Source organism: Brachycentrus maculatus, unplaced genomic scaffold (assembly GCF_059751285.1).
Source record: "Brachycentrus maculatus isolate JH-2025_06_01 unplaced genomic scaffold, ASM5975128v1 h1tg000203l, whole genome shotgun sequence".
Taxonomy (NCBI): Eukaryota; Metazoa; Arthropoda; class Insecta; order Trichoptera; family Brachycentridae; genus Brachycentrus; species Brachycentrus maculatus.
The window spans coordinates 364,971-391,879 of NW_028280954.1; the positions used below are offsets into that span (position 1 = coordinate 364,971).

A 26,909-nucleotide genomic window follows, 5' to 3' on the forward strand; every position below is an offset into this window, starting at 1 on the left:
GATACTGCAGGTGCTGGTGTCAGCGCAGAGCAGCCGGGTGTCAGCAATCCGCGGCCATGCTCGACGGTGGATCTACCTGCGTAGAGATCCACCAAAAGCCCTTGCGATCGCCGGTAAATGCGATATAATATCACCGGCAGGCGCAACCTGCATCAGGCAACCGGGTCGTAAGTCCGTTATTGCTCCATCGGGTCGTGGCGGCTCCGTCATCGTCCAGTCAGGGTGCAGTCAATATTTCTTAAAATAAGCTTAACCTAGCCTGAGCTGTTTTTCCTCGGTATGGGCAAAGACCACCCCCGAAGGTGACACATTACAGTCTTTATTGAGGGGGCAGTACATTGCTAACACATATCGAGGTCCCTAGGCTAATTAAATCTATTTCTATAACTGTGTATGTCGGCTACAAACATACGAGTATATTAGAGGTGTTAATACTAACCATCTATCGTTTTTAATTGCAGAAAACTACATATATACTTAAGGGGATATTCGCACACAGAATTCATTCCACTGTAGACCACCAGAGAGGTCACATCGCTCACTCCTTTCAACAACGTCATATATCAAAAATCGACAATTTTCAGTTGCAGTGCAATTGTATGTTTTCGGAATGCCCAGAAAATGTACTATATTTCAGCAAAAGCGGCATATTTTTAACTTAATATTTACCCGCTACAGGGCAGAAAGTGTTGTTTTAGCATTTTGAAGAAAAGGTATTGTATAATTATTTTTTTAAATATACGAAATATTTTCCAAATGGAGAAAAAACATCAATATTAGCAGACTTATTGAACGGCCCTTAGAATCGCATATCTGACCAAGTGTGATAAACTACGGGAAATTTTATTTGACTCTATTTATATACATTCGCTACGGGTTTTTTAATTCTACAAAATAAAAGATCAGTCTTCATACTGATATTTAACTGGAAAGTTGGAGTTTATCCAGAAAACCTAATAAACAAAACAGAGGTAAGAGCAAAATAAATACATGTTTATATTGTCCATCTCCGTGGTATAGTGGTCAGCTCGTTTGGCTACCGTGCTGGCGGTCCTTGGTACGATTCCCAGTAATTTTCACTCTCATATATATTTAATATCACCCTGGACTGGTACAAGAAACATAGGGCTGATCACCTTGCCTTTATTCCATTTATGATCAAGATAACTCTGCGTCGATGTAGTGATCAGTGATGCAGTGTCCTATCCTATGCACGATTGGGTGCGGTGTACTTAAAAGAAACATATTCACAGAAACAGTTTTACTTAAACCTTGTGTTCAATAACTTTACTTCAGGTCATAAGCCCTGTATATACCCAGACTTCCATTTCCTTCTTCATCTATGTTGAGAAGTTAAAATGTAAAAAAAATGGAGAAAGCCCAAATTTGTGAATAAGTATTTGGACACACTCAAAATGTTGTGAATAATTGGATAAATAATAATAATTGGTTGATATTTACTGTTTGTTTTAGAGATAATATCACTTTGAGATGGGAAGTGAACAAGAGATTAAAATAAATGCTTCACAAGAATCTGATACGGTAAGCTGAAACAAAACTTGAAATCATTCATTATTTTTAATACCTTCGAGCGTATGAAAGTGCACTTACCATTTTCTGGTATTGTAGTGACTCAGGTAAAGACTCCCTAAGCAAACAAAAAACCTGCCAAGCCGTCAAGTTTACAACAGTGACATAGCGGAGGCTTTAAAAGCCCTCACACACTGGCAATCACCTTCTTTCTTCAGCTGCCCGCTTCACCATCTGCATCCAGAACCAAGGCCACCCCGCTTGAGCTCACAACGTCTATAATTAGATTTAAAAAGCTTTTGATTTTAAAAGATCATATCGGCCGATAATAGGTCATAAGCCCTGTAAATACCCAGAATTCCATATTTTTCTTCATCTATGTTGCGATGTCCAAATGTAAAAATAACTCCTAACAGAAATCAGATTTGTGAACAACATTTGGACGCACTCAAAATGTTGCAAATCAAATTCTTTTAAGACAAAACGGTATTTGTATATTTTTAGATGTCTTCCGGAAAGATTCGAGCAGTGAGCATACAAAACGGATGCAAATCGTTTGGACCGATGAATAATGCTACACATGTTCTGAGGAATATAAATATCCACATAAATCAAGGAACTATGTATGTTTTTATAAATTTCTTTTACTCTTATTTCTTCACTCATTCGTTCCAAATGTCTAAACTATCTCAACACACCTTTCTTAATTTTATCTATACTGCTTATCTCGACTTTGCATTCCTTCCTTACTTAACCATACGAACAATTACCATATATCGTTTTATCGTCTGAGAGATCGCTTTAAGACTGTCTCTTAGTCTACTTTCAACTTTTGAGAATTCCGTGCTTCATTTCCATACATTGCAACTTAGTTTTGCTTAGCTACCAAGCTAGGACTGCGTTGTGTACTGCCAGTATGTCTTTGGCTGAAAGGTTTTTATTTTCTTCAATTGATTTATGAGCACCATTCACTGTGTTCGAGAATTTCCACATTTGCATTTTCCCATTTTACACTCAGATCTACTTTTAAAAACCATGGCTTTGAATTTGTCAACATTCATCAACAAATCACTTCCCTTGCACACACCTTGCATATACCTTTGTCACCAGTGCATGCAGGTCCTTTATCACCAGTGCCTGCATCACATCATCAGCATACTAAATAGCAAGAGAGTTAAATTCATCATTTATATTCAATATTTACATCTTTTAATTCTTTCATGTAATTATCCATGCATAGATTAAACAGCACGGTGAGATTACACATCCCTGTTCAACGTCCATATCTTTTCCATTTTTTAAAGATAAGTCTTTTTTTAAAGGTAAGTTGCCACTAAGGTGGCATTCCAATTTTTTTTCATTCCCATCTCTCTTGAGTATTTTTGAATTCTTTCATGCAATTATTGACATGTACATTGAACAGCCACGGTGACATTTACCCTAATGCACGCAGCGCTATCCTCTAACAAGTCCGTAATGCCTTGGATAAGTTTTCTTACAAAAACATTACTTGAACAGTTTCACTCAATAGTTTTTTTAATTCCAGATACAGTTTGCTCGGCGCTTCAGGGTGCGGAAAGACAACCCTGCTCTCCTGCATGGTGGGACGCGAGAAGCTCGACTCGGGAGATTTGTGGGTACTTGGGGGTGAACCAACCACTAACGGTAATTTATTTAAGTTAGAAACAAAATATACAATAAACTATATACAGTGAACCTGTCATAACGAGAGAATAGAATTCTAAGTCAGAATTCTATGTCAGAATTCGTTCCAGAATTCTAGCTCACAAGTGAATGTCGTAAAAAAGTCTATGCGAAATATCACTAGTAACATTTAAAACTAAAGTTATGGGAGTACTTTTTCACTTTTTTTTGTTGCTGGTTATGGGAGGTTTCACTGTAGCTGTTATTGTATTATATACGTAAAGTATCTGCAAATCTGTTACTTTACAGGAGAGAGCTTAGAAGATTTTTCAACATATTCTTTTTTATTAATTAACGGTTTTATCTGAAATCCAAAACTAGTATTATACATTCAAAAACACGATAAAATAATGTATTAAATCGTTTTAAAACTTTATACTTTGTCAAAATTAAGTAGTTAGCGTTTTCGGAGTTCAGTTCATTTCGAAACTTCAATGTAGATAACATCTTATACGCCTGAAAACTAGGCGTAATTTATTTTATATATTTTTCTTGTTTGTTTATATTTGTAGATAACAGTCATTTGATAGCATACACCAAATATCTTAAATTGACAAAAATGTAGTTAGAGCACTTTACGTAGTGCATGTCGATATATAATGCAGTTCCAACAGAAATGTCAGTACAAATTTTAAATCTAATTTGAGCGTAAATATAACATCCTAAAAATGAGTAGTGTGGTTGTTAATCATGAGTAGAATGGTGAGTGTTACAAATATATAAAGCTATGACAGGTCGTCAGCCCTCTGTCCAGACTTCCACATTCTTCCTCATCTATGTTAACACACTACAGATGGGAAAAGTAATTCTATCCGTTGGGTCGATTGATGCTTAAGGACAAGAAGATTATTTTTACCTTCTGCGCCGGCCTCATTTCAAAGTCAGAATAGAAGGAATTACATATTTAATGTTTTTATATGAATATTATGTACCAATCTCTTTGTTGAAGTTTTAACTATGCATACATAATTATCAAATCCCATTGCCAGAGGTCCACAGGCATTAAAAACACCCTTCTGAAGTGTATTAAGATAACGATGGTACTAAGCGTTGATTTTCTTCATTTTTATTTTTAGATTCGGGAGTACCAGGGAAAAGAGTGGGATATATGCCACAGCATTTAGCTTTGTACGATGAATTCAGTATCAGAGAAACCTTGATGTTCTACGGATGGATATTTGGTATGAACACATATGAAATTGATGAAAAGCTGAAGTTCTATGTCGAAACATTGGGGTTACCAAGCCACCATCAAATGATAAAGAACTTAAGGTAAAATTTAATAGTTTTTTTTACTAAAATAGTTTGGGTGGTTTGACTCTGGCCAATGTCTGTACACAATGGTTTCTTATTTCTTTGAACACGTTGCAAGTGTCAATGAGGATATTTTGGAACGATTGGTTGTGATCGGTAGCCTGAAGGGGATGAGAGGGAAAGGAAGATCCCCACACGATGGACCAATCAAGTTAAGGCAGCAGCAGGCACCTCAGTAGTTGGAGGGCTACATGCAGCGCAGTCAAGGGATAACTGGAGAAGAGAGTCATTGCTTCCACAGGGTCACAACCCTCAGTGATGAGGAATAAGACGAAGAAAAACTAAAATAGCAATATATGATATGTTCGCAATTAAAGACATTCATGAAATAAATTAAAAAGTAAACAGATTGTGAGATAAAAGTACTTCAACCCTGCGATTTCTTACTAATGTGCAGCAAAATGATGTTTGATAGATGTTCGAATGGTGAAAGAATGCAAGTCTGAGGTGGGCATGATCGATAAAATTAAGAAAGATCTGAAGGACATGTGAAAGAAATGAGTGAGGAAAGAAATGGTTAGTCAAATTTATGAGAATATAGATGGAACTAGGAGAAGAAGATTTGGCATGATCAAGTATGTCAAATACTTGTGTGCGGTCAGTTCAGGAGTCGGAATAATCAGCGGGTATGTATGAGGAGATGGATGAATGCGGAAGAGACAAATAATGTTTGCAAAGACAGAGTGGCGTGGCATTCTATTCTCTCTGTCTACCAAGGCAGGGAAGTGCGATGATGCTTAGTTAGTTTAAGATTTGATTTTAGAATGAAGAGAGCACTGTGGCTAGTAAAGATATCTTTTCTCAAATCAAAATTAATATTTCCCGTCACATTTCACTGTATTTGCTGTAGGACGTTATAGAATTAATACTGACCTCTTTTCCCCTATTCCAAAAATGCTCAGAGAATATAACGAAGTATTAAAAGACAGCTCGGTAGATGTGTTTCTATAGAAAAGAGAGCTTATACATGCAAAAAACACATTATCCTCTCACTCCTTGACAGATGTAACTAACTCGCTTGCAGTGCCTTGTCTCTCTGGACCATGTATTATGTATATCATCTAAATACCTTTGTATTAGGGTAAGTTTATTACATGTTGATTCGTTAAAAAAAATTAAGAAAGCCCAGTGCATAGTGAAGATTTGATTTTGAAATGAAGAGAGCATAGTGCGCAGGGAATGAAGGCAGTACAATGCAATTATCGTTTTATTTCAGTGGCGGGCAGAAGAGACGCGTCTCCTTCGCAGTGGCCCTGATGCATGACCCGGAGTTGGTGGTGTTAGATGAACCGACGGTGGGAGTAGATCCACTTATACGTGAAGCCATATGGAACCACTTGGTGACCATTACTCGAGATTGCAAAAGGACGATTATCTTGACAACCCACTATATCGAGGAAGCGAGACAGGCTGACAGTGTGGGTTTTAAATCTACTTTTTCTTCTACCTTACTCCATCCCAACTTATCGTAATTATTGATTTTTAGGGTCAGCTCTCCCCGTCCTCAGGTTGTAGGTCCTTCTGTCATATACCTAGGCCATGACTTCTAATCATGCTATCTTTCTGCTGCATTCATGATTTTTTTCTAGATTTAGAATTCGATAGATCGAGGAAGATAAATGGTGATCGCCTGGTTTACAATATGTTCAGGTTCTCTACGTCCTATGTGCCCATACCATCTCTATTGCCTTTCCCTCTACTTTAGTATTGATGTCAGTTACACCCAAGCTTCCACGAATGTGTGAACTCTTCATTTATAAATCTACACATGTGTACATATTAAATGCATGACATCTATGACTTCCAAAATTTGAGTACTGTGGTTGTCAATCATGGGTAGAATGACGAATGTTACTCGTGTGTAAAGTGATCACTGATGCCCAAATAAAGTAACTAACTAACTAACCATCACGCTGCTTCACCGCAGGGGTAGGTAGAGAGAATAGAACGCCACACCACTCTGTCTTTGCCAATATTCTTCGCCTCTTCCACGTTCATGCATCTCCTCATACATACCCGCCGACTGATGCCCAAACATCCGTATTCTTCTTCATCTATGTTGAGATGTCAAAAATATTTATTTTAACCCACATGGGAGTCAAAATAGGGGCTAAGTATTTCATTCAATTTTGATTCTTTTCATTAATTGTCTTTTATTATGATTAGATTGGAATGATGAGGAATGGCAAAATTCTAGCAGAGGGTCCACCACAATTTCTTCTAGACAAATATGGTTTTAATACATTAGAAGAAGTATTTTTCAATTTAGCTATAAAAGACGGTAAGTTTACTAAGAATAAATGAATTCATCCTGTTAATACACTAAAATCCTTTAAAATAATAAAACAATCCGGACAATTTATTAAACAGCTAATCTGGTTTCTATCAAGGAGACATATTAATAAAAATCTTACGAATCATACATAAATTTATGAATCTTTACTTATTGTAACTTTTTTTAAAGTTTTTAATTATTTGTGAAATTACAGGACCAATTATTGACTCGTTGGAATCGAAGGAAGAAAATGATTGTAAGAATATCTTGGAACAGGACATTATACTGAAGAATGATTTTAAGACAAGATTCTTTAAAAAAATGCCAGTCATTAAAATGAATAAATTCAGAAAGGATGAACTTTTCTCAGTAAGTTTATAGCAAATATTTAATCATGAATACAATCATTGTCCGCCTCCATAGTGTAATGTTCAGCACCCTTGGCTAGCCTACTGGAGGTCCCAGGTTCGATTCCTACGGGAGACAAATAAATATAAGTGATTTTTCACTCTAATATTTATTCAACATTACCCTCGATTGGTACCTGAAGCGGAGGACTGATCACCTTTCCTTCAGGTATTAACGATCAAGATAACACTGCGTTCATATGATGCAGTGCCCTATGCACCATGGGGATGCTGATAAGGGTTGATTCAATCATACTCTACACTCAGACCTCGCTTTGCGTCGTTTCACTTTGCGTTTTTTCCAAGTTGCGTCGTTACTGAATTAAGACCCATTTTCGCTATCTTTGATGTTAATACGATTTCAAATGGGAAATAGCAGTTCCCTTTAGGTTGTTTCAATTTGCGTCGCGATATTTTGGAATGTATCAACGATGCAAAGCGAGGTCTTAGTGTATTATAAAAATTTACTTACAACATTTTGATTGTGTCTAAATACTTGTTCACAAATCAGGTTTTCTACACTTAATTATTTTTACATTTTAACATCTCAACATGGATGAAGATGAATATGGAAGATTAACTCCTAATCGAAGATAATCCAGATTTGTGAACAAGTATTAGGACACACTCAAAAATTTGTAAATAAATTAACTTGTGGGGCGCCAAACCTCACACTTTGAACTGTAGATATGTGCGGTGTGTCTTCTGCAGCGCTTCGCTTCTGGGGGCGTAAATCCCAGAAGTTCTGAAGTCCTGCGGCGAAAGGTAGAAAATATTTACAAATAATATTCTCTCAAATCCGGTTCCGATGCGTAGGTCGAGGTGTATACTGGTTCGTAGTCCGTGGTCGTTGCGATGGGTCAAGTCCAGGGGGAGAATCTAGTAGAGTAGCGAAGGGTAGAGCGGGAGGAGAAATAATAACACCAAGTTCGGTCGTCCAGGATGGAATGAATTTATTCAAGAAGATACACATATTTATATCCATACGGAGCTAATCCGCCGGGCTGGTCCCCCTATTGCCTACGTGCGCGGTCCCCACCACTTTTCTGCTGGGTTCCCGTTGGCCACAGCGTAAGTAGTGGGAGCCACGCCCCCTTTCCCTGCTCAGTCTGGCGGGTTTCAATATGGGGACAGCTGCTCGGCGGAGTCGCTCCGTATTATATCCCATACAAATATAAATACTCTCTATATCTATCTTAAAAACTATGTTCTTAACATGTTTATTGCGAGGGCTGTTCCTCTGTGGCAATGCAAATCATTTATTTAGGAACAGCCTCTCGCTTACAAATCGGTACATTTATAATAATTATCTATCTATATTACAAATGTGGTCCTTTTGTGGACCTCATTTCATCTGGTCCGTTACATAACTTGTCAAATTATAAACATAAATAAAAATTGAAAATGGTGTTTTCTAGCGTTTTTCAGCTATGTGAATATAATCCAGGATTCGTACCTCACACACAAAAAAAATAATTTTTGCTTAATAACAGCTTTCCTCATCCCACCATAGATGTCTCTAGTGACTCTCGCACACTGTGTTTCAAGTTTGATCAATATATCTAGAAGTTTAAAGAATTTGAGTAGTGTGGTTGTCAATCAATTGGGAAAGCGTAACTAGCGCAGTTGGTGAAGTAGTGGGGTGATGTGACTGAATTTAGAAATTCCAAAAATTGGTGTCGCTGCTGCGTTTAACACTGATTGCAGTCAAGTCACTTTATTGTTTGGTAGATTATTGACCCTAGATACTACAAATGCATTTATCAATTGACAGGCATCAACTGGCAGATTCTTGCGAATGCTTTTGATCTGTAATTTATATTTGAAGCACTAACTTTGTGATTTTCCATTTTATAATTAAAATGTAAATTTGTTTTAAAATCACCATATATATTTTATTATAACTAAATTATAATGTCTACCGGTTTCGAAGCTAACCGCTTCTTTATCAAGACTGATTAATACTAAAACACTATCTAGTAAACAATATTAAAAATATTTTGACGGTAAGCTTTGGTAGATCTTATGTGGCTTTATTTTTTTTGAGTTGATTGGCAGTCACTGTCAAAAGGGGTCCTGACCCCTTTTGACTCAACAAATATTTTATTATAACTTAATTATAGTGTCTACCGGTTTCGAGGCTAACCGCTTCTTTATCAAGACTGATTAATACTAAAACAGTATCTAGTAAACAATATTAAAAATATTTTGACGGTAAGCTTTGGTAGATCTCATGTGGCTTTATTTTTTATGTGTCGATTGGCAGTCACAGTCAAAAGGGGTCAGGGATGATGAGTGATTTGAAACATATTTAATAACGGACTTTTAGTAAAATCATTTACTTGTAAATCCTTAGCTGACAAAAACACATACTTGTTGTTTTGCTGATTTAAGTCTCAAGGGAGAGATCAGAATCTAAGAATACGCCCAGAAATTTAACAAACGGTGAATTGTACTCCTAATTTGTTCCAGTTCACAACCAAAGGGAAGATGAGAGCACTCCTTACGAAGAACTTCTTGAGAATTTGGAGAAATATCGGTGCCATGCTATTTATTTTTGGTTTGCCCGTAATGCAAGTTGTCCTGTTTTGTCTCGCAATAGGCCGAGATCCCACAGGACTAAAAATAGTATGTAAAATTGATATTTATTTCACTAACGTATTTGTGAATGAAATAACTGATTTAATTATAAGCTGCATAAAAAATTTAAAATCATATTTTAGGCGGGTGTCAAGTATGTAAATATAATCCAGGATTCGGACCTTGTATACAAATAAAAGAGTTTCTGGGTTATAAAAAAATTTCACTCCAATATTTATTAAATATTACCCTGGTTTTGTACTTGAAGTGCAGGATTGATCCATTTTTTTCTTCTTCTACTTGGTGTAGGGCTTGCGACCCTTAAGAGGGATTAGCCTCTTGCAATGTTGATTCCCTGCTGTCAATCCATCTCTTTGGTGGTCTGCCCAAGAGTCGTGTACCTTGGGGTTGGTCGTGCAGTGCAATGTCGGGAAGTTCCGATTCCATTCTTATACCATTTTCTTCTTTGTTGTCCTCTCCACCTAACAATGTATCGGATCTCGCATATTTCTCTTATCCTGGTGTTCCTTATTCTATCTTGTAGACTCTTGCCAGATAAGCTCCTTAGAGTCTTCGTTTCTGACACTCTTGTTACTGGGTGTACATTCCATCCCATACGTCATGATGGGTGGCGCATGGGTTTTATATATTTTAATTTTGCTGCTGATCTTCATGTCAGGGTTTTTCAGCTTTTACTTGCCCCATCACTTCACATGGCAGATCCGTTTGACCACACAGGTCCACACCCAGATATTTGAACTTTTCTATCTGAATTTCTGAAATATCTTTAGAACAGAGAGAGGCAGTTGTTTATATCTTTTTTGTTTTACCAGAATAGTTCAATAGTTTTATTTACTCTGAACCTTTCAGGCCATTGTGAATCATGAAGTACCAAGTTGGGGTGTTGGAGGAGCTTGTAATGATGTGATTTTGAAGTCATGCGGAAACTTTGCATGTGAGTTTTTAGAGCATCTGAATAAAGACAGAATCGTCCAAGTCCCATATCCTACTGTGGATCAAGCCATACATGCCGTGAAGTTGGGGAATGCTTGGGGAGCTCTGTATTTCACTGACAACTTCACGGATGCCACCACCGACCGAGCGGATTCAGGTATCATCAATTTGGAAAGATATTATTTTTATTTTTTTGATATATCATCAAAGATGAAGAAGAATATGGAAGACTGGGCATTTACGGGGCTGAGGACCGTCATACGCTGGTTTATCGCTTAGTGATCACTTGATACTGAAAAGGGAATCAAGTTTTGTTTGCACTTTTGAAGTTTGCTCTTATTTTTATTATCGACACGGTAAAATACAGGTGAGAATACAAACTATGAAGCAAAAAATAAATATTTATATATTAATATTATTTATTATATCGGACACTGGATTATTCACCCTGTCAGATAAGATTTCAATTTAAAGATGTCTGAACTTGATATGAAACAGATTCAAATGGAATAAGCTTAAATACTTCTTCAATTCCCCAACTGATAAATGCAATATCCTTCTTTATAAAAGAGGGAAGAACGATACATGTTTTATATATATATATATATATATATATATATATATATATATATATATATACATATATATATATATATATATATATATATATATATATATATATATATCCATTGTTGAGTTAGATTAAAGACATAATGAAGCGGTTAAAATTAATGAATCTTAGTGAAGGAAGGGTAATTACTGATTTGGTCCTGTTATATAAAATTCTTAACAATTTTCTGGACAGCCCTGATCTCCTCTATCAAATAAAGCTTAGCGTGCGTCGAAGAGGTACTAGGCAAAAATCTATATTTGCAGTATTTGTACATAATGCAAACTATGCAATGTTCTCTCCCATACCGCGGCTTCACATGTTAGTCAGTGCTTTTGATAGTATAGATTTATTTAATATATTGTTATCCACCTTGAAGTCTGTATTTTCTCAGCATTTCTTCTCCAAGTTATAATGGATAAATTTAAACGTTGTGTTTTACTCTCTCTCGCTGCTCGCTGATAGTGTGTGATGGAGACGTGTGCGTACTATTTGTTATTTTATTATTACTTTATATTTAAGACTTTTTGTTTCTCTATTAGTGTATTCATTACTGTATGTTTATATTAGATACTGTATAAATATATTAAAGGCTTTAGCCGTTCAATAAATAATAAATATTAAGTTGAGACACCTTTAAATAAATTAATTATCTAGGTACTGATAGAAAAGGGTGAGGTTATAACTGTAGGGGATTAAGTTAGATGGCAAATGAATTATATGTCAATAGTTGTAAAAAGTATGTCAATGTTTTAGGGCGATATGCCAGAGAAGATTCGATAAACCAGTCACTAATACAGACTTGGCTCGACACCTCCAACCAGCAGATAAATCTGATAATACGCCACGATTTACTACTAGCATTTGACAAATTCAATCAGGTAATTGAAAACAGTATCTGGAATAACACAATTCATAAACACATTGTTGTTGGGCGGTTTGCATCAACCCCGACCTTAATTAGTAAAATAACTAGAATCATATACTAATCACAAGTAACCGCAAACCCAATTCCCATCTGTACAATGTTTCTTGGTGTCTCTTGCGCTCTACCAAAAGTAAGCAAAGAGAACGCATGTACGCATCGCCCGCTTTCTACCAACAGTATGTAAATGACGCTTTTCCTAATGTGTTTTTATTTATGAATATGTTTTACATATTACATATTTTATTTACTATGTGGAAACCTGATTGGGCACATCTGTATAGAAGCATTATTTAAATTATATTATTTCGAGAAATAAAAATACTTTGTGTTTTGATCCACTCACATTTTTATTAACCAACTAGTTTCAGCAACAACCTGTTGCCCTCTTCAGGGTTTAATTTATGACTTATGTCATAAATTAAACCCTGAAGAGGGCAACAGGTTGTTGCCGAAACTAGTTGGTTAATAAAAATGTGAGTGGATCAAAATACAAAGTATTTTTATTTCTCGAAAAATAATATATCAATATGATCCACAAAGTTAATGCTTTCAATATTCAAAACATATTATTTGAATTATTTATTAATTTATTCACTTGTCCAAATACTTGTTCACAAATCTGGGTTTTTACACATAGGAGTTATTTGTTTATGTAAAAATAACTCCTAAATGGAAAAAACAGATTTTTAAACAAGTATTTGGACACACTCAAAATTTGAATAAAATAACTGTTCAAATTAAACCTCTATAAAATTGAGTACCTATAATTTTTTTAGGCGTTTGCTAGTATATAAAATAATCTGGATAGAATCTTGCATACGTCCAAATAAAAGGTCTCTTCTAAATAAAAGCTTTCTCAATCCACCCATAGTTGGCTCTAGTTAACCCACATGTACAGCGTCTTGAGATTAATGATATATACATATCGCTCACTCCTTTCAAGAACGTCATAAATCAAAAATCGTAAATTTCCAGTTGTGTATATTTTCGGAATGCCCAGAAAATGTACTGTATATCAGCAAAAGCGGCATATTTTTAACTTAATATTTACCCGCTACAGGGCAGAAAGCGTTGTTTTTGCATATTGAAGAATAGTTATTGTTTAATGTTTTTTTTTTACATTCTAAATATTTTTAAAATAGAGAAAAAACCTTCAGGTTTTACCTAAAAATATCTGTTGCACAGCTAAAATTTCAATAAGTGGCTTGATATTTATTTTTAATACATTGTAATATATTTGAAAACTTTAAAAACGTTCTCCTGAAAAATCAAGTTTTTTGATTTATGACGTTCTTGAAGGAGTGAGCGATATGTAGGAGTTCCAAAAATTTGAGTAGTGTGGTCGTCAATCATGGCTAGAATGGTAAATTTCACACATCGCTCACTCCTTTCAAGAACGTCATAAATCAAAAATCGTCAATATTCAGTTGTGCATGTTTTTGGAATGCCCAGAAAATGTACTATATCCCAGCAAAAGCGGAATATTTCTAACTCAATATTTACCCGCTACAGGGCAGAAAGTGTTGTTTTTGCATTTTGAAGAAATGGTATTGTTTAATTATTTTTTCAAATATACTTAATATTTTTCAAATGGAGAATAAACCTTCAGGATTTACCTAAAAAGATCTGTTATACAGTAAACAGTTTGATAAGTGGCTTTATATTTATTTTTAATACATTGTAGTATATTTTTAAACTTTAAAAACGTTCTCCTGAAAAATCGAGTATTTTGATTTATGACGTTCTTGAAAGGAGTGCGCGACATGTGTGTAGTGTGTAGTGATGACTTAACCAGGCTAAGAGAGATTAGCCCTGTAAATATCCAAACTTCAATGCCAAAATAATGTATAAATTATGTACTAACTTTATTTTTATCTTTGGCATTATTGTTCATGATTTGAATTCTACCACAACAATATGTACAATATATCCTCATACTTTTCTTTAAGCTCTTTACAGGATAATATTGTTTGGTGATCTATGTTGAGATGTTAAAAATGTATTTATTTATTACTTTTATTAATTTACAGTATTTCGTCAGTAACTCGTCTAGCAATTAATTGTCAGACCCGCACTCCTCTATGGCTTCGATCACTGGACGATGTATAACACCTACTCTAGGCAACTAGAAACTGCTGAAATGCGAATGTTTAGGTAGTCAGCTGGAGTGTCCCTTAGAGACAAAATAAAGAGTTCACGTAGCGAAATAAGAGTTCACGAGTTCATTTGAAAAAGCCTGGCTGTAACTGATATCAATAGTGAGGTAGAGGAAAGGCTGATGAGATGGTATGGACACATAGGACGCAGAGAACCTGAACATATTGTGAACCAGATCAGATCTTCCTAGAAAGACATGTGGAGGATGACCAAAACATTCATGGATGCTACAGAAAGATAATACGATTCCAAGGCATGACCTAGGTTTTTTCATGGATATAATGTTTGTTGTTCCAGGATATGGAGTGGCAATGCATGAACAGAAATAGAACTTCAATATTGCTTCCACTAAGTATCGATCAACCAATTTTTGAAAGCACCCAGTCGTCTTTTGCCGACTTTATGGCTCCTGGAATTATATTAACGTAGGTAACTCCTTCCCAATTTTTTTTTATAACCCTTATCCGCACCCAATGGTGCATAAGGCACTGCATTGAATTGATGCAGTGTTATCTTGATCATTACTTACATGAAGGCAAGGTGATCACTCTTGCGCTTCAGGAACCAGTCCAGGGTAATATTAAATAAATATTACAGTGTAAAATCACTAATATTTATTTTCACCCCCCCTGGGAATCGAACCCGGGACCTCCAGCACGGTACCTAAACACGCTAACCATTACACCACGGAGGCGGACAAAAATTTCTTCCTTCCCAAATTAAAGGCCAAAATTAATCAGTCAGACCAATGATAACTTCCTTAATTTTTCTAAGTTTCTGGCGTTTTTATGTATGTGATTATAATCCAGGATTCGGACCTCACATACTAATAAAAGAGTTTCTGCTTAATAAATAGCTTCTTTTCATCTCACCAATAGATGTCTCTAGTGAAGTTCTAGTGATTCAAAAACAATGTTTCAAAATTGGTTCATATATATAAAACTTCCAAGAATTTGAGTAGTGTGGTTGTCAATAATGGGTAGAATTGGTGAATGTTACACGTGTGTAAAGTGATCACTTAAACCAGCCTATGACGGTCATCAGCCCCGTATATGCCTTGACTTCCATATTCTTCTTCATCTTTGATAAGATGTCAAAAAAATAAAATCCTTAATTTTTATTTCAACTTCAAAAACATATTTTTTTAAATAAAGTTTGTATGGTAAAAGCCTTAATTTCAGTTTTGCAATAATTTCAACATGTTGCAAAATTTCTGCCACTAGTTATTTCTAGTGTTTTATTAAAAGTGATGATCCTAAATAAATAAAAACAATAAAAAAAAATCTCTGAAAACCTAGTATATATTTCACGCTCGATTTAAGTATATTCTTCAAACTCCAATGGCCAATGCCCAATGGTACTGCATTATATAAAAGTAGTGTTATCTCGATGGCTAACACATGAAAGCAAGGTGATCAGCCCTCCGCTTCAGGGTAATATTGAATAAATGTCCGCCTCCGTAGTGTAATGGTCAGCACGCTTGGCTAAAGTACTGGAGGTCACGGGTTCGATTCCCAGGGGGGGGTCAAATAAGTATTTAATAAAACATCCCTCTAATATTTGTTCAATATTTTTACAATTTACTAAATCTAAATGCTTTTGGATTCCATTCCTTATAATTTGGAATTGAAAATCTGCATTATACGATTGCATGATTTCAGGATCAGTTTCTTTCTGGCGATAAGTCTAACCATATCCGCCCTTATAAGTGAGAACGCGGAAGGTTTGTTCGAGCGCTCGTGGGTGGCGGGGGTGACAGTCGGGGAAGTGCTGGCCTCCCAAATCATAACGCAGTGCGTCGCCATGTGCGGACAAACTGCGTTGGTGCTGACATTCATGATAAGGGTATTTGGTGTGACATGTCAAGGAAATATCTTCTGGATCATTGCGCTCACCATCTTACAAGGTCGGTATTGACACAATTGTTTATTTAACCCCCTACCCACGTAAGGTAAGGCATTCATAAGAATCAATGGCATAAACACTAAGTTTCCCCACTGAGAAAGGTGTAAGACAGCGATGCATACTCTCCCCCGTCCTGTTCAACATCTATGGGGAATACACAATGCGCAGGGCTCTCTACGATTGGAATGGAGGAGTGTCTATTGATGGCATAAAGCCGTCCAATATACGATATGCGAATGACACAACACTTTTGGCCAAAGACCTGAAAAAGATTGTAGATGGATGGTCCTTAAACGAGTAGAGATTGACAGCAAGGTACTGGAAATCTCGGAAACTCACTCCAAGGTCTGGAGATAATAAACGAGTTTCAGTTCCTTGGATCTCAAATTAGCAACGAAGGAACTTACGAAGGAGTGATCAGACGTCGTATCGCCATCGCCAAAAGTGCCATGACTAAGCTAGACAAAATCTGGAAAGACCGGGGTGTGAGTAACAACACCAAGATAGATCTTGTCAGGAGTTTGGTCCATGCCATTTCTCATTCATTCATTCAACATACTCACACTACTTCAATACACCTTTCTTAATTTTATCAATAATGCTTATCTCAGCCTTGTATTCTTTCCTTATTTCACAATTCAACCATGTATCATACATCTTGAAAATAAGATATTTTTATGATGCCATAGCAGCGGCACTCGAGTAATACAGTAAACCACGTTGTACGAGACGTCTTCCGTCCGCACAAGACTGTATAGTTTCTGGTCTCCTCTGCGGCGCAAGAAGGGGCAAGTCCCGGCGGTTTGGCGGTCGCGTAAATACCGCTTGATGACGCGTTACTTTCTGGACGCAACCGCTGTGCCCAGTTGTAAGCTGGGTACAAAGCGCTGCACCGACAAGTCAACCTCTATAGCCCTGAAAAGGGCTTTCCGAAACAGGTCCGTGAATCGGTGCAAAGAGGCGAAGCGGTTCAGGCTGGCGGCGCGGCGAGGTTTCAGAGATCGGGAGCGGAGGAGTAAAAACAAGTTTCGGTGTTAGAACTGAACTGCTTTATTCTGAAAGGGTGCGCCCTCTATATACCCGGCCGTGATCGCGTGCCGCCCGACAGTGGGAATGCACGGCCAATCAGCGACCGGGGGAAAGAGACATAGAGCCATATCGCTGTCTCCCTCTAAAGGGCACCGGACGGGCTCTATTTTTGTACCGTACCGGTGCTTTACAAACAATGTATTATATTTTATTACTAACTATTTTCCTAAAAGTAACTTAACTAGCCTAGAGCTTAATTCTCCTCGGTATGGGCAAAGACCACCCCCGAAAGCGACACATTATAGTCTTTATTGAGGGGGCAGTACATTGCGTACACATACCGAGGTCCCTAAGCTAATTAAATATACACAAAATCCCTTCTTCGGGCCGCAGTGTGGCGGGCAGCCGTCTCGCCCGCCGCGCGCCCAGAGTTCCTTTTCTGGGCCGCCGCACGGGGTACGCGATGACGTCGCTTACACTGATTAAATATACACAAAATCCCTTCTTCGGGCCGCAGTGTGGCGGGCCGCAGTGTGGCGGGCAGCCGTCTCGCCCGCCGCGCGCCCAGAGTTCCTTTTCTGGGCCGCCGCACGGGGTACGCGATGACGTCGCTTACACTGATTAAATATACACAAAATCCCTTCTTCGGGCCGCAGTGTGGCGGGCCGCAGTGTGGCGGGCAGCCGTCTCGCCCGCCGCGCGCCCAGAGTTCCTTTTCTGGGCCGCCGCACGGGGTACGCGATGACGTCGCTTACACTGATTAAATATACACAAAATCCCTTCTTCGGGCCGCAGTGTGGCGGGCCGCAGTGTGGCGGGCAGCCGTCTCGCCCGCCGCGCGCCCAGAGTTCCTTTTCTGGGCCGCCGCACGGGGTACGCGATGACGTCGCTTACACTCCCCACCATCCCTACGTGGGATCCTTTGCTGCGACGACATCTTCTTCTTCGGTCCATCTCCACCTTGGGTCGTTTCGTGTCAGTGGGGGGGTCATCTAAGCTCCATTTGATGCCCTTTGAGGTGGCTGCATCTTGAAGGCGGTTATCATCGGCCCGGCTGCACTTTGCAGCATCTATCTTCGTTTTCGTCGATTCGACATGGGTTCTATTACCCGAGCACAGATTGGCCGGATGGCCTCTGCGAGTTGCCATCTTTCTTAGCGTCGGGATCACGAGGTCAGTGTTCAGCAAGGGTCCCAATTTGTCATGAACACCTCTCGTCGTCATACCGGTTAAAAACGATCCATATCGCTTCTCCCGGCGCCTTCCGAACATCTCCGTAGCGCGCATCTGATCCCGGGACATCAGCTCTAGCGGGAGAGTTCCCATCGCGTCTACAGTACAGTCAGTCTTCAACGGCTTTTCCAGATTTTGTTCTGGCGAGGTGGTGAAGATCATGTCCCCGGCCTCCTGCGCACTTCCTTCGTGCGCGGCATTGCCCAGGGTGATGACGGAAGAGACGTGCTCCTCTCGCCCGAGTGATTCTGCATTATGAGTGGCTTTCGCTTGCTTTCCCAGATGTTCTTCTGGGGGGGTGGTGAAGGCTAAGTTCCCGGCTTCCTGCGCACTTTCTCTATCCACAGCGTCGCCCAGGGTGGTGATAAACTTTCCCCGTATCTCTGCTTCTGCAACGTCGATGGCCTCTACCGGCTTTTGTAGATTCTTTTCTGGCAAGGCGGTGGAGATCACGTTCCTGGCTTGCCGCACACTTCCTTCGTACACAGCTTCCCTCAGGGTGGTGATGGGAGCAGCCTGCTCCCCCCGTCGTTGTTCGTCAGTAGCGTGGCTGATCTTCTCTCGCTCTTCCAGATTCTCTTCTGGTAAGATGGTGAAGGACAGGTTCCTGGCCTCCTGTACACTCTCTTCGTGCACAGCATCGACCAGTGTGGTAATAGGAGCGATCTGCTTCCCTTGGTTCCGTGCTCCCGCAACGCAGATAGCCTTCACCCGCTTTTCCAGATTCTCTTCTGGCGAGGTGGTGAAGATCACGCCCCTGGCTTGATGCGCACATTCATCTTGCACAACTTTCTTCAGGGCGGTGATGGGAGCAGCCTGCTCCCCCCGTCGTTGTTCGTCAGAAGTACAAACGACTTTCACCCGCTCTTCCAGCTTTTCGTCTGGCAAGGCGGTGAATATCGGCTGCCTGGTTTTCCGCGCACTTCCTCCGTGCACAGTTTCGCCCAGGGTGGTGACGGAGACGATGTACTCCCCCCGTCTACGTGCGTCTCTCGTCACTATGAGAGAGGCGTTATCTTGCCCAATCAGCAACTGTGGTTGTACACTCTTGATACTACCACCAGTGAACATGGGTTGGCGCGGCAGGCTCAGCTGTGTCAGAGTGCTGGCTCGCATGGGGTAGGCGTCCCTACTGCTGCCGGACACTTCTAGTTCGATGCGTCGCGATGTATCATCAACTGTGCTCATGCCACCGGCTCCTTGAATCTGGATCCCGTGAACTCGTCCTGGAGCGCCGATCGCGTCGGCGACTGCGGCGTCGAGGAGGGTCACGGCCGATCCCTCGTCCAGTAGCGCGTAAATATCTTTATGGCCTTCGGGCCCACGCACACGTACTGGTATTACTTTGAGTAACACCGAGTGTCGTGTTGACTCGTAGACAGTAGCAACTGTCCTATTTCGTTCCCCGTTATCGGAACGGTTCCATTCTGTTTGACGCGACGTTTTACTCGCGGCGCTAGCCTCAGCTCTCCCGTTTGCGTACACGGGCGCGTTGCGGTAAGTGTCGTCACTCGCGGTGCTGGCCTCAGCTCTCCCGTTTGCGTACACGGGTGCGTTGCGGTATGTGTCGTCACAGTCCGATCTCGACGGCTCGATCTCGGCCGAACGTGTCTCGCTGAAACCGGCACGACGCGACTCATGGAGTGACTCGTGGTGGGTCGTTCGGCATCCATTGATCCCACATACACGACTTCTGTCACACTGCGGCGCGCGATGGGTGTTTCTTAGGCACGAGAAACACAAATTCTTCTCTTTCACTATTTGCCAGCGTTCGCTGACCCTCATGTCCTTGTAGTCCGGGCACGACTGTAGCCTATGCGACCGGGCGCAAAGGTCACACTTCTTGTCGACCGACGATCGCGGTGCCGGCGGCGGCGCTGTTGTCGCAACGTTGACGTGGTGGTCGCGGGTCTTCCGGTTGTTCCCTCGGACATTGCTCACTGTTTCGGCACCTCCGGAACGTGACGCTGACTCGGCAATCTCCTCGAGCCAGCGGGCGAACTCTCCGACTGCAGCTCTGTCATCGGTGCATCGGCGATGGTTCCACCAGATCACCTTCATACACAGGGGCAGCTTGTTAACTAGTTGGCTCAGTAGTTGTGGGGTCGCCAAGTAGCTCGCTCCGTAGCTTTCTATGGTGGTAACCACATTATTGATGGCACTGGCCATCTCTAGCAGCGATTCCGCCGATCCACTTCCATCGAGGCACTGGAGTCTCTCGACACGAGCGAGCATGGCTGCAACGATGGTCTCTGGCTGCCCAAAACGTCGCTCCAGCTTCTTGAAAATCTCGGGAACGTTCTTCGGGTCTAGAAGTAGGGCGGAGACTTCTACCTCCGCTCGTCCTCGGAGTGACAAGTTGAGGCGCAGCAGGTTTTCGGAGTCGGACAAGCGGCACACTCTCGTTGACTGCAGATACTGCGCTCGAAAGGCTGGCCATTCCAGCGGCTCTCCTGAGAATGTCGGTAGGTGCTTAGCGTTCGATTGGCGGGCGATGAGGGCGGCCGCGGTCCCGTCGTCTTCCATCACGGCCGGGCGGGGGCTCCCGGTGACGGAGTTCTTGATGGCAGCAGCCATCTCAGCAAGCGCGCTGGCCATCTGCGCCATGGGGTCGGCGGAGTTGTTGACCCACCTCTGTGTGAGTTCAGCACTCCCCAGTTCCGTGGGGGGGATGGCAGCCGGTTCTGGGACGGCATCTGTGCGCTGCGGGCTCTTCGGAGCCGTCTGGCGCCGTAGTCTGGCGCGGAGTTCTCGGTTCTTCGCTCTCAGGTCTCTGACCGTGTCTACGGATTGTCCGGCCACGGATTCGTCGGAGTCGGAGAAGTCAGGTTCCGAATCGGGCGTGGGCTTCGCGGACCTCCCAGAGCGTAGCGAATGCGTCATCTTCGTCGGGGCTGGCGTCACAGAAGAAGATCCGGCTCGAAGGACCACTTTGTACGAGACGTCTTCCGTCCGCACAAGACTGTATAGTTTCTGGTCTCCTCTGCGGCGCAAGAAGGGGCAAGTCCCGGCGGTTTGGCGGTCGCGTAAATACCGCTTGATGACGCGTTACTTTCTGGACGCAACCGCTGTGCCCAGTTGTAAGCTGGGTACAAAGCGCTGCACCGACAAGTCAACCTCTATAGCCCTGAAAAGGGCTTTCCGAAACAGGTCCGTGAATCGGTGCAAAGAGGCGAAGCGGTTCAGGCTGGCGGCGCGGCGAGGTTTCAGAGATCGGGAGCGGAGGAGTAAAAACAAGTTTCGGTGTTAGAACTGAACTGCTTTATTCTGAAAGGGTGCGCCCTCTATATACCCGGCCGTGATCGCGTGCCGCCCGACAGTGGGAATGCACGGCCAATCAGCGACCGGGGGAAAGAGACATAGAGCCATATCGCTGTCTCCCTCTAAAGGGCACCGGACGGGCTCTATTTTTGTACCGTACCGGTGCTTTACAAACAATGTATTATATTTTATTACTAACTATTTTCCTAAAAGTAACTTAACTAGCCTAGAGCTTAATTCTCCTCGGTATGGGCAAAGACCACCCCCGAAAGCGACACATTATAGTCTTTATTGAGGGGGCAGTACATTGCGTACACATACCGAGGTCCCTAAGCTAATTAAATATACACAAAATCCCTTCTTCGGGCCGCAGTGTGGCGGGCAGCCGTCTCGCCCGCCGCGCGCCCAGAGTTCCTTTTCTGGGCCGCCGCACGGGGTACGCGATGACGTCGCTTACACTGATTAAATATACACAAAATCCCTTCTTCGGGCCGCAGTGTGGCGGGCCGCAGTGTGGCGGGCAGCCGTCTCGCCCGCCGCGCGCCCAGAGTTCCTTTTCTGGGCCGCCGCACGGGGTACGCGATGACGTCGCTTACACACGTATTGCAGACGTCTTGCCACCACCTAGCCTTAGATAATAAAAATTAGCTTAGGATGTGAAACTCCAATGATTATTTTATAATATGTATTACAATAAATGTTGCTGTATGTAATGTAATTTAGTAAGACTGAATGTAATATTTAATGTGCCCTCTCTCCCTCTACGACGTGATTGGTCGACCTCCCCCTGCCTGCTATTGGCTGGGCGAGCGGGTAACATAACATTTTGGTATAAATAGGGGCTCCAACTCCATGTCCGAAATAAATCAGTATTCTACCAGCCTGTGTGTGTTTTGATTCTCCACTTCGCTCCTCGACTCCGACCCGGCAACTAGAAGAGCTTGTTCCTGAGATTCACCTGACGACTTTCGTTAGCACCCTGGACCTGATCACCCCTACAGACTTCAGACCACCGCGATTTTCTTTTTTTTTCCTTGTGTGTCTTGTCGGTGGACTTCTTTTTGCATACATTTGTAATTGTTTTTAACCATTTTAACCTAATTTACACACACAAAAGAGAGAAAAATTAAGAATATAAACTATTTTACAATTTTCATAAAATTAACTCTTGATCATTTACCCATTCCTTTATATTGCCTTCGTTCCATATTATATTTTGACCTCTAACATCCGTCGGCAACAAATTAAAAATGTTTGGAACGATATATTGCAGTGTTGGACTCCCATATTTATTGTTTATTCTTGGGACTATCAAACCTTCATTGTGTGTAAATCGTGTATCATGGTTGTGTACAAGATTTCGATATTTTTGTCTAGTTTGTTGTTCAACGAAGATACTCATCCACAATATTCCACGTACCGGCAGTAACTTTAAATGTTTAAATATCAAGCTTGGATTGTCCCTTTGATTATATATACATATATGACTGGGTAAAAATTTTTTGGCTATGGAATATTGCAGATTTTGAATATTCTGAGTTGCAAATTTCGATAAGTAGGCACAGTATCTACCCGAGACATCTGTTACATTGGAGTTTTATCGGAGTTACTTAATTTACACTATTTCCAGGATTTTCCGGGATGTGCTTCGGTTTTGCCATTTCTTCAGTGTGTGAGAAGGAAAGGACCGCCATCATCGTCGCGTTGGGCTCCTTTTACCCGACCATTCTGCTGAGCGGAATCATCTGGCCCCTGGAATCCATAAGGTCCCCAGCTCTGCTCTGGATATCCCGGCTTCTGCCACTCACTCTGCCCACGGCGGCCCTCAGAGCATCCATGCTCAAGGGTTGGGATCTATCACACTCTGAAGTGTCCATTGGATTCATCACAAACATTATTTGGATTTGGGTTTTCTTGATATTCGCAATTCTGAGTTTGAAGTTCAAGATAAGATAAATTAGTAAAAACTAATATTCTCTTTATTATTCATATTTAAAGCATTTACTTTGTGGGCAGTCATTTTTCCTTATTTATTTTTTTACAAAAATGTTAATAATAATAGTATATAACCACTCACCGAGAATTTTATGTCTACCGGTTTGGAGACGTACCCGTCTCTTCGTCAGGACAATCACTACCACAGCATGCAAACAATACCACCCTTCACTACCATAGCGCCATTTACACACTCAAAACTACACAAAATGTTTAACACATGCGATTTTTGGTCGACCCGAAGACCAACATGCACTTAAGTTTTCGACACAGACATTCGTTACGAGCCGAGGTTAAACATGCAATAGTAAAAACTAACTTACTAACCATCATACAGCTTCGCTTCGCTGTAGGCAGAGAGAATCAAACGCCACACCACTCTGTCTTTGCAAACATTCTTCACCTCTTCTACATTCATGCATCTCATACATACCCGACGATTATTACGACTCCTGACCGGCCGTTTTCAAGTATTTGACGTACCTGATTGCGCCAAGTTTTCCTCGGTCTTCCTCTGCTTTTTTTTCCAACTACATTTGCCTCATAAATTTGTTTAACCGTTCTTTCTTCACTCATACGTTCCACATGTCCAAACCATCTCAACACACCTTTCTTAATTTTATCAATAATGGTTATCTCAGACTTACATTCTTTCCTTATTTCATCATTGGAACATCTATCATACATGGTTTTGACGGACATTCGTACGAGAGATCGCATTTCGACTGCATTCAGTCTGCTTTCATCCTTCTCTTGCCAACTCCATGCTTCGCTTCCATACATAAGGGTTGGAACCAGAACTCCGTTGTGTACTGCCAGTTTAGCTTTCACTGATAGATTTTTATTTGCTATATATTTTAGTAAAAACACATAAAAATAAAAATTGTGACAGTTGTTTCGCCTTGTTATCTTCTTCTTCATGAGCCCTCTGTCCTCCGCCGCTGGATACAGGCCTCTTCCCCTTCTTTCCATTTCTTCTGGTCGGTTGCTGCTTGCAGCCAGTTTCTACCCCCCACAGCGATTATGTCGTCGGACCATCTCTTTTTGGGTCTTCCGATGACTCTTTTATTTTCTATTTTGGCTTTTTCAAACACAGTTGTTTGTAAATGCCATAACAAGGCGAAACAATTGTCTCAAATTTTATTTTTGTGTATTATTAATAATAAAATGCATTTCTTTAATTTTTTTCGCAGATACTTTGTGGTACATTTTATTTTACAAAATTAAACAACTTTGTTTTAACCACTTTTTTATTATTAGTACACTTTAACCTACCGGTTTCGACAAGAACCTTGTCATCATCAGGGTTTATTAAATTGTAAATAAAACATTAAAATACTCATAATTATGAGTTAATATATTTTATAATTAAAAAAAATTAATTCAAACCCTTATCCGCACCCTATGGTGTATAGGGCACTGCATCATATAAACGCAGTGTTATCTTGATCATTAAACACATGAAGGAAAGGTGATCAGCCCTCCTCTTCAGGTACCAGTCCAGGGTCGTATTGAACAAATATTACAGTGAAAAAATCAGTAATATTTATTTGACCCCCCCTGGGAATGGAACCCGGAACCTCCAGTATGGTAGTCGAGCGTGCTGACCATTACACTACGGAGGCGGACAAATTTTATAAAGTTTAACAAAATGCAATTCATTTCAATCTAAAAATCTGTGTTCGATTTTAACATTTAATATATAAATTAAAATGGAATTCTACAAATTAAACTCCAAATCCATAAATAAATTAGTAAATTTAATAAGTTAACTAAATAGTTAGTAGTTATAGCAGATAAAAACCTGTCGCCGAAAGCTAAACTGGCAGTGCAGAATAGAACCCTAGTTTAAACTCTAATGCGTGGAAATAAGTATGGTGTTTGCAAAAGAAAGATGAAAGTAGACGGAATGCAGTCAAAATGCGATCTCTCAAACGAATGTGCAGCAAAGCAATATACGATAATGTTCGAATGGTGAAATAAGGAAAAAATGCAAGGCTGAAATAAACATTATCGATTAAATTAATAAACGTATGTGGAGATGGTTTGGACATGTGGAACGAATGAGTGAGGAAAGAACAGTAAAACAAATTTATGAGGCGAATGTACGGAAAAGGAGCAGAGGAAGACTGAGGAAAACTTGTCATAATCAGGTATGTCAAATACTTGAAGGCGGACGAGTCAGGAGTCGAAATAATCGGCGGATATGTAAAGGTGATTTTTTAGTAGCTTTCATTTAAAAAAAAAAAAAACACATAAAATTCAGAGAAATGCATGAAATTAATGTTTGAAGATTATTTCATTCAAATGTTGACCGCGGCTGCGCCTCAAATGGTCCATCCGCTTAGTCCAATTTTGGCATACACTTTTCAACATTTCGGCCGGTATCTCACGAATAAATGCTTCAATGTTGTCTTCCAATGCGTCAATCGAAGCGGGCTTGTTAGTAAAGACATGCGCCTTAACATAGCCCCACAAAAAATAATCTTAAGACGTTAAATCGCACGATCTAGGCGGTGACCGGTCCCAAACGTGAAATAAACTGTTCACCGAACTTGCCTCTCAATTGGTTCATTGTTTCGCGTGCTGTGTGGTATGTGGCACCGTCTTGTTGAAACCACATCGCTCACTCCTTTCAAGAACGTCATAAATCAAAATACTTGATTTTTCTGGAGATCGTTTTTAAAGTTTGAAAATATGATACAATGTATTAAAAATAAATATCAAGCAATTTACTAAACTTTTTACCGTGCAACACATCTTTTTAGGTAAAACCTGAATGTTTTTTCTCCATTTGAAAATATTATTATATTTTAAAAAATAATTAAACAATATATTTTCTTAAAAATGCAAAAACAACACTTTCTGCCCTGTAGCGGGTAAATATTAAGTTAAAAATATGCCTCTTTTGCTGGGATATAGTACATTTTCTGGGCATTCCGAAAACATGCACAACTGAAAATTGACGATTTTTGATTTATGACGTTCTTAAAAGGAGTGAGCGACATGTCATGCAAGTCAAGTTCT

At 40.4% G+C, this 26,909-nt stretch overlaps 1 protein-coding gene across 1 annotated transcript; it reads left to right on the plus strand.

Annotated features, from left to right (window-relative positions):
- The first annotated feature begins 879 nt into the window (after positions 1-879).
- On the plus strand, positions 880-25,124 carry LOC148307232 (ABC transporter G family member 23-like). Its single transcript, XM_088263762.1, has 15 exons — positions 880-971; positions 1,474-1,542; positions 2,035-2,153; positions 3,077-3,195; positions 4,311-4,506; positions 5,765-5,966; positions 6,715-6,829; positions 7,038-7,192; positions 9,703-9,858; positions 10,681-10,921; positions 12,131-12,255; positions 14,757-14,884; positions 16,121-16,365; positions 23,518-23,847; positions 24,191-25,124. The coding sequence occupies exons 2-14, from the start codon at positions 1,492-1,494 to the stop codon at positions 23,841-23,843; spliced, it is 2,178 nt and encodes a 725-aa protein (XP_088119888.1). The 5' UTR covers positions 880-971; positions 1,474-1,491; the 3' UTR covers positions 23,844-23,847; positions 24,191-25,124.
- The last annotated feature ends 1,785 nt before the right edge of the window (positions 25,125-26,909 follow it).

Bases quoted from the DNA above. Each gene is read 5' to 3' on its own strand.
- LOC148307232 (XM_088263762.1), top strand. From the start codon at position 1,492: ATGGGAAGTGAACAAGAGATTAAAATAAATGCTTCACAAGAATCTGAT. The intron at 3,196-4,310 runs GTAATTTATTTA...TTTTATTTTTAG, and splicing joins GGGTGAACCAACCACTAACG to ATTCGGGAGTACCAGGGAAA. The intron at 10,922-12,130 runs GTATCATCAATT...TCAATGTTTTAG, and splicing joins CACCGACCGAGCGGATTCAG to GGCGATATGCCAGAGAAGAT.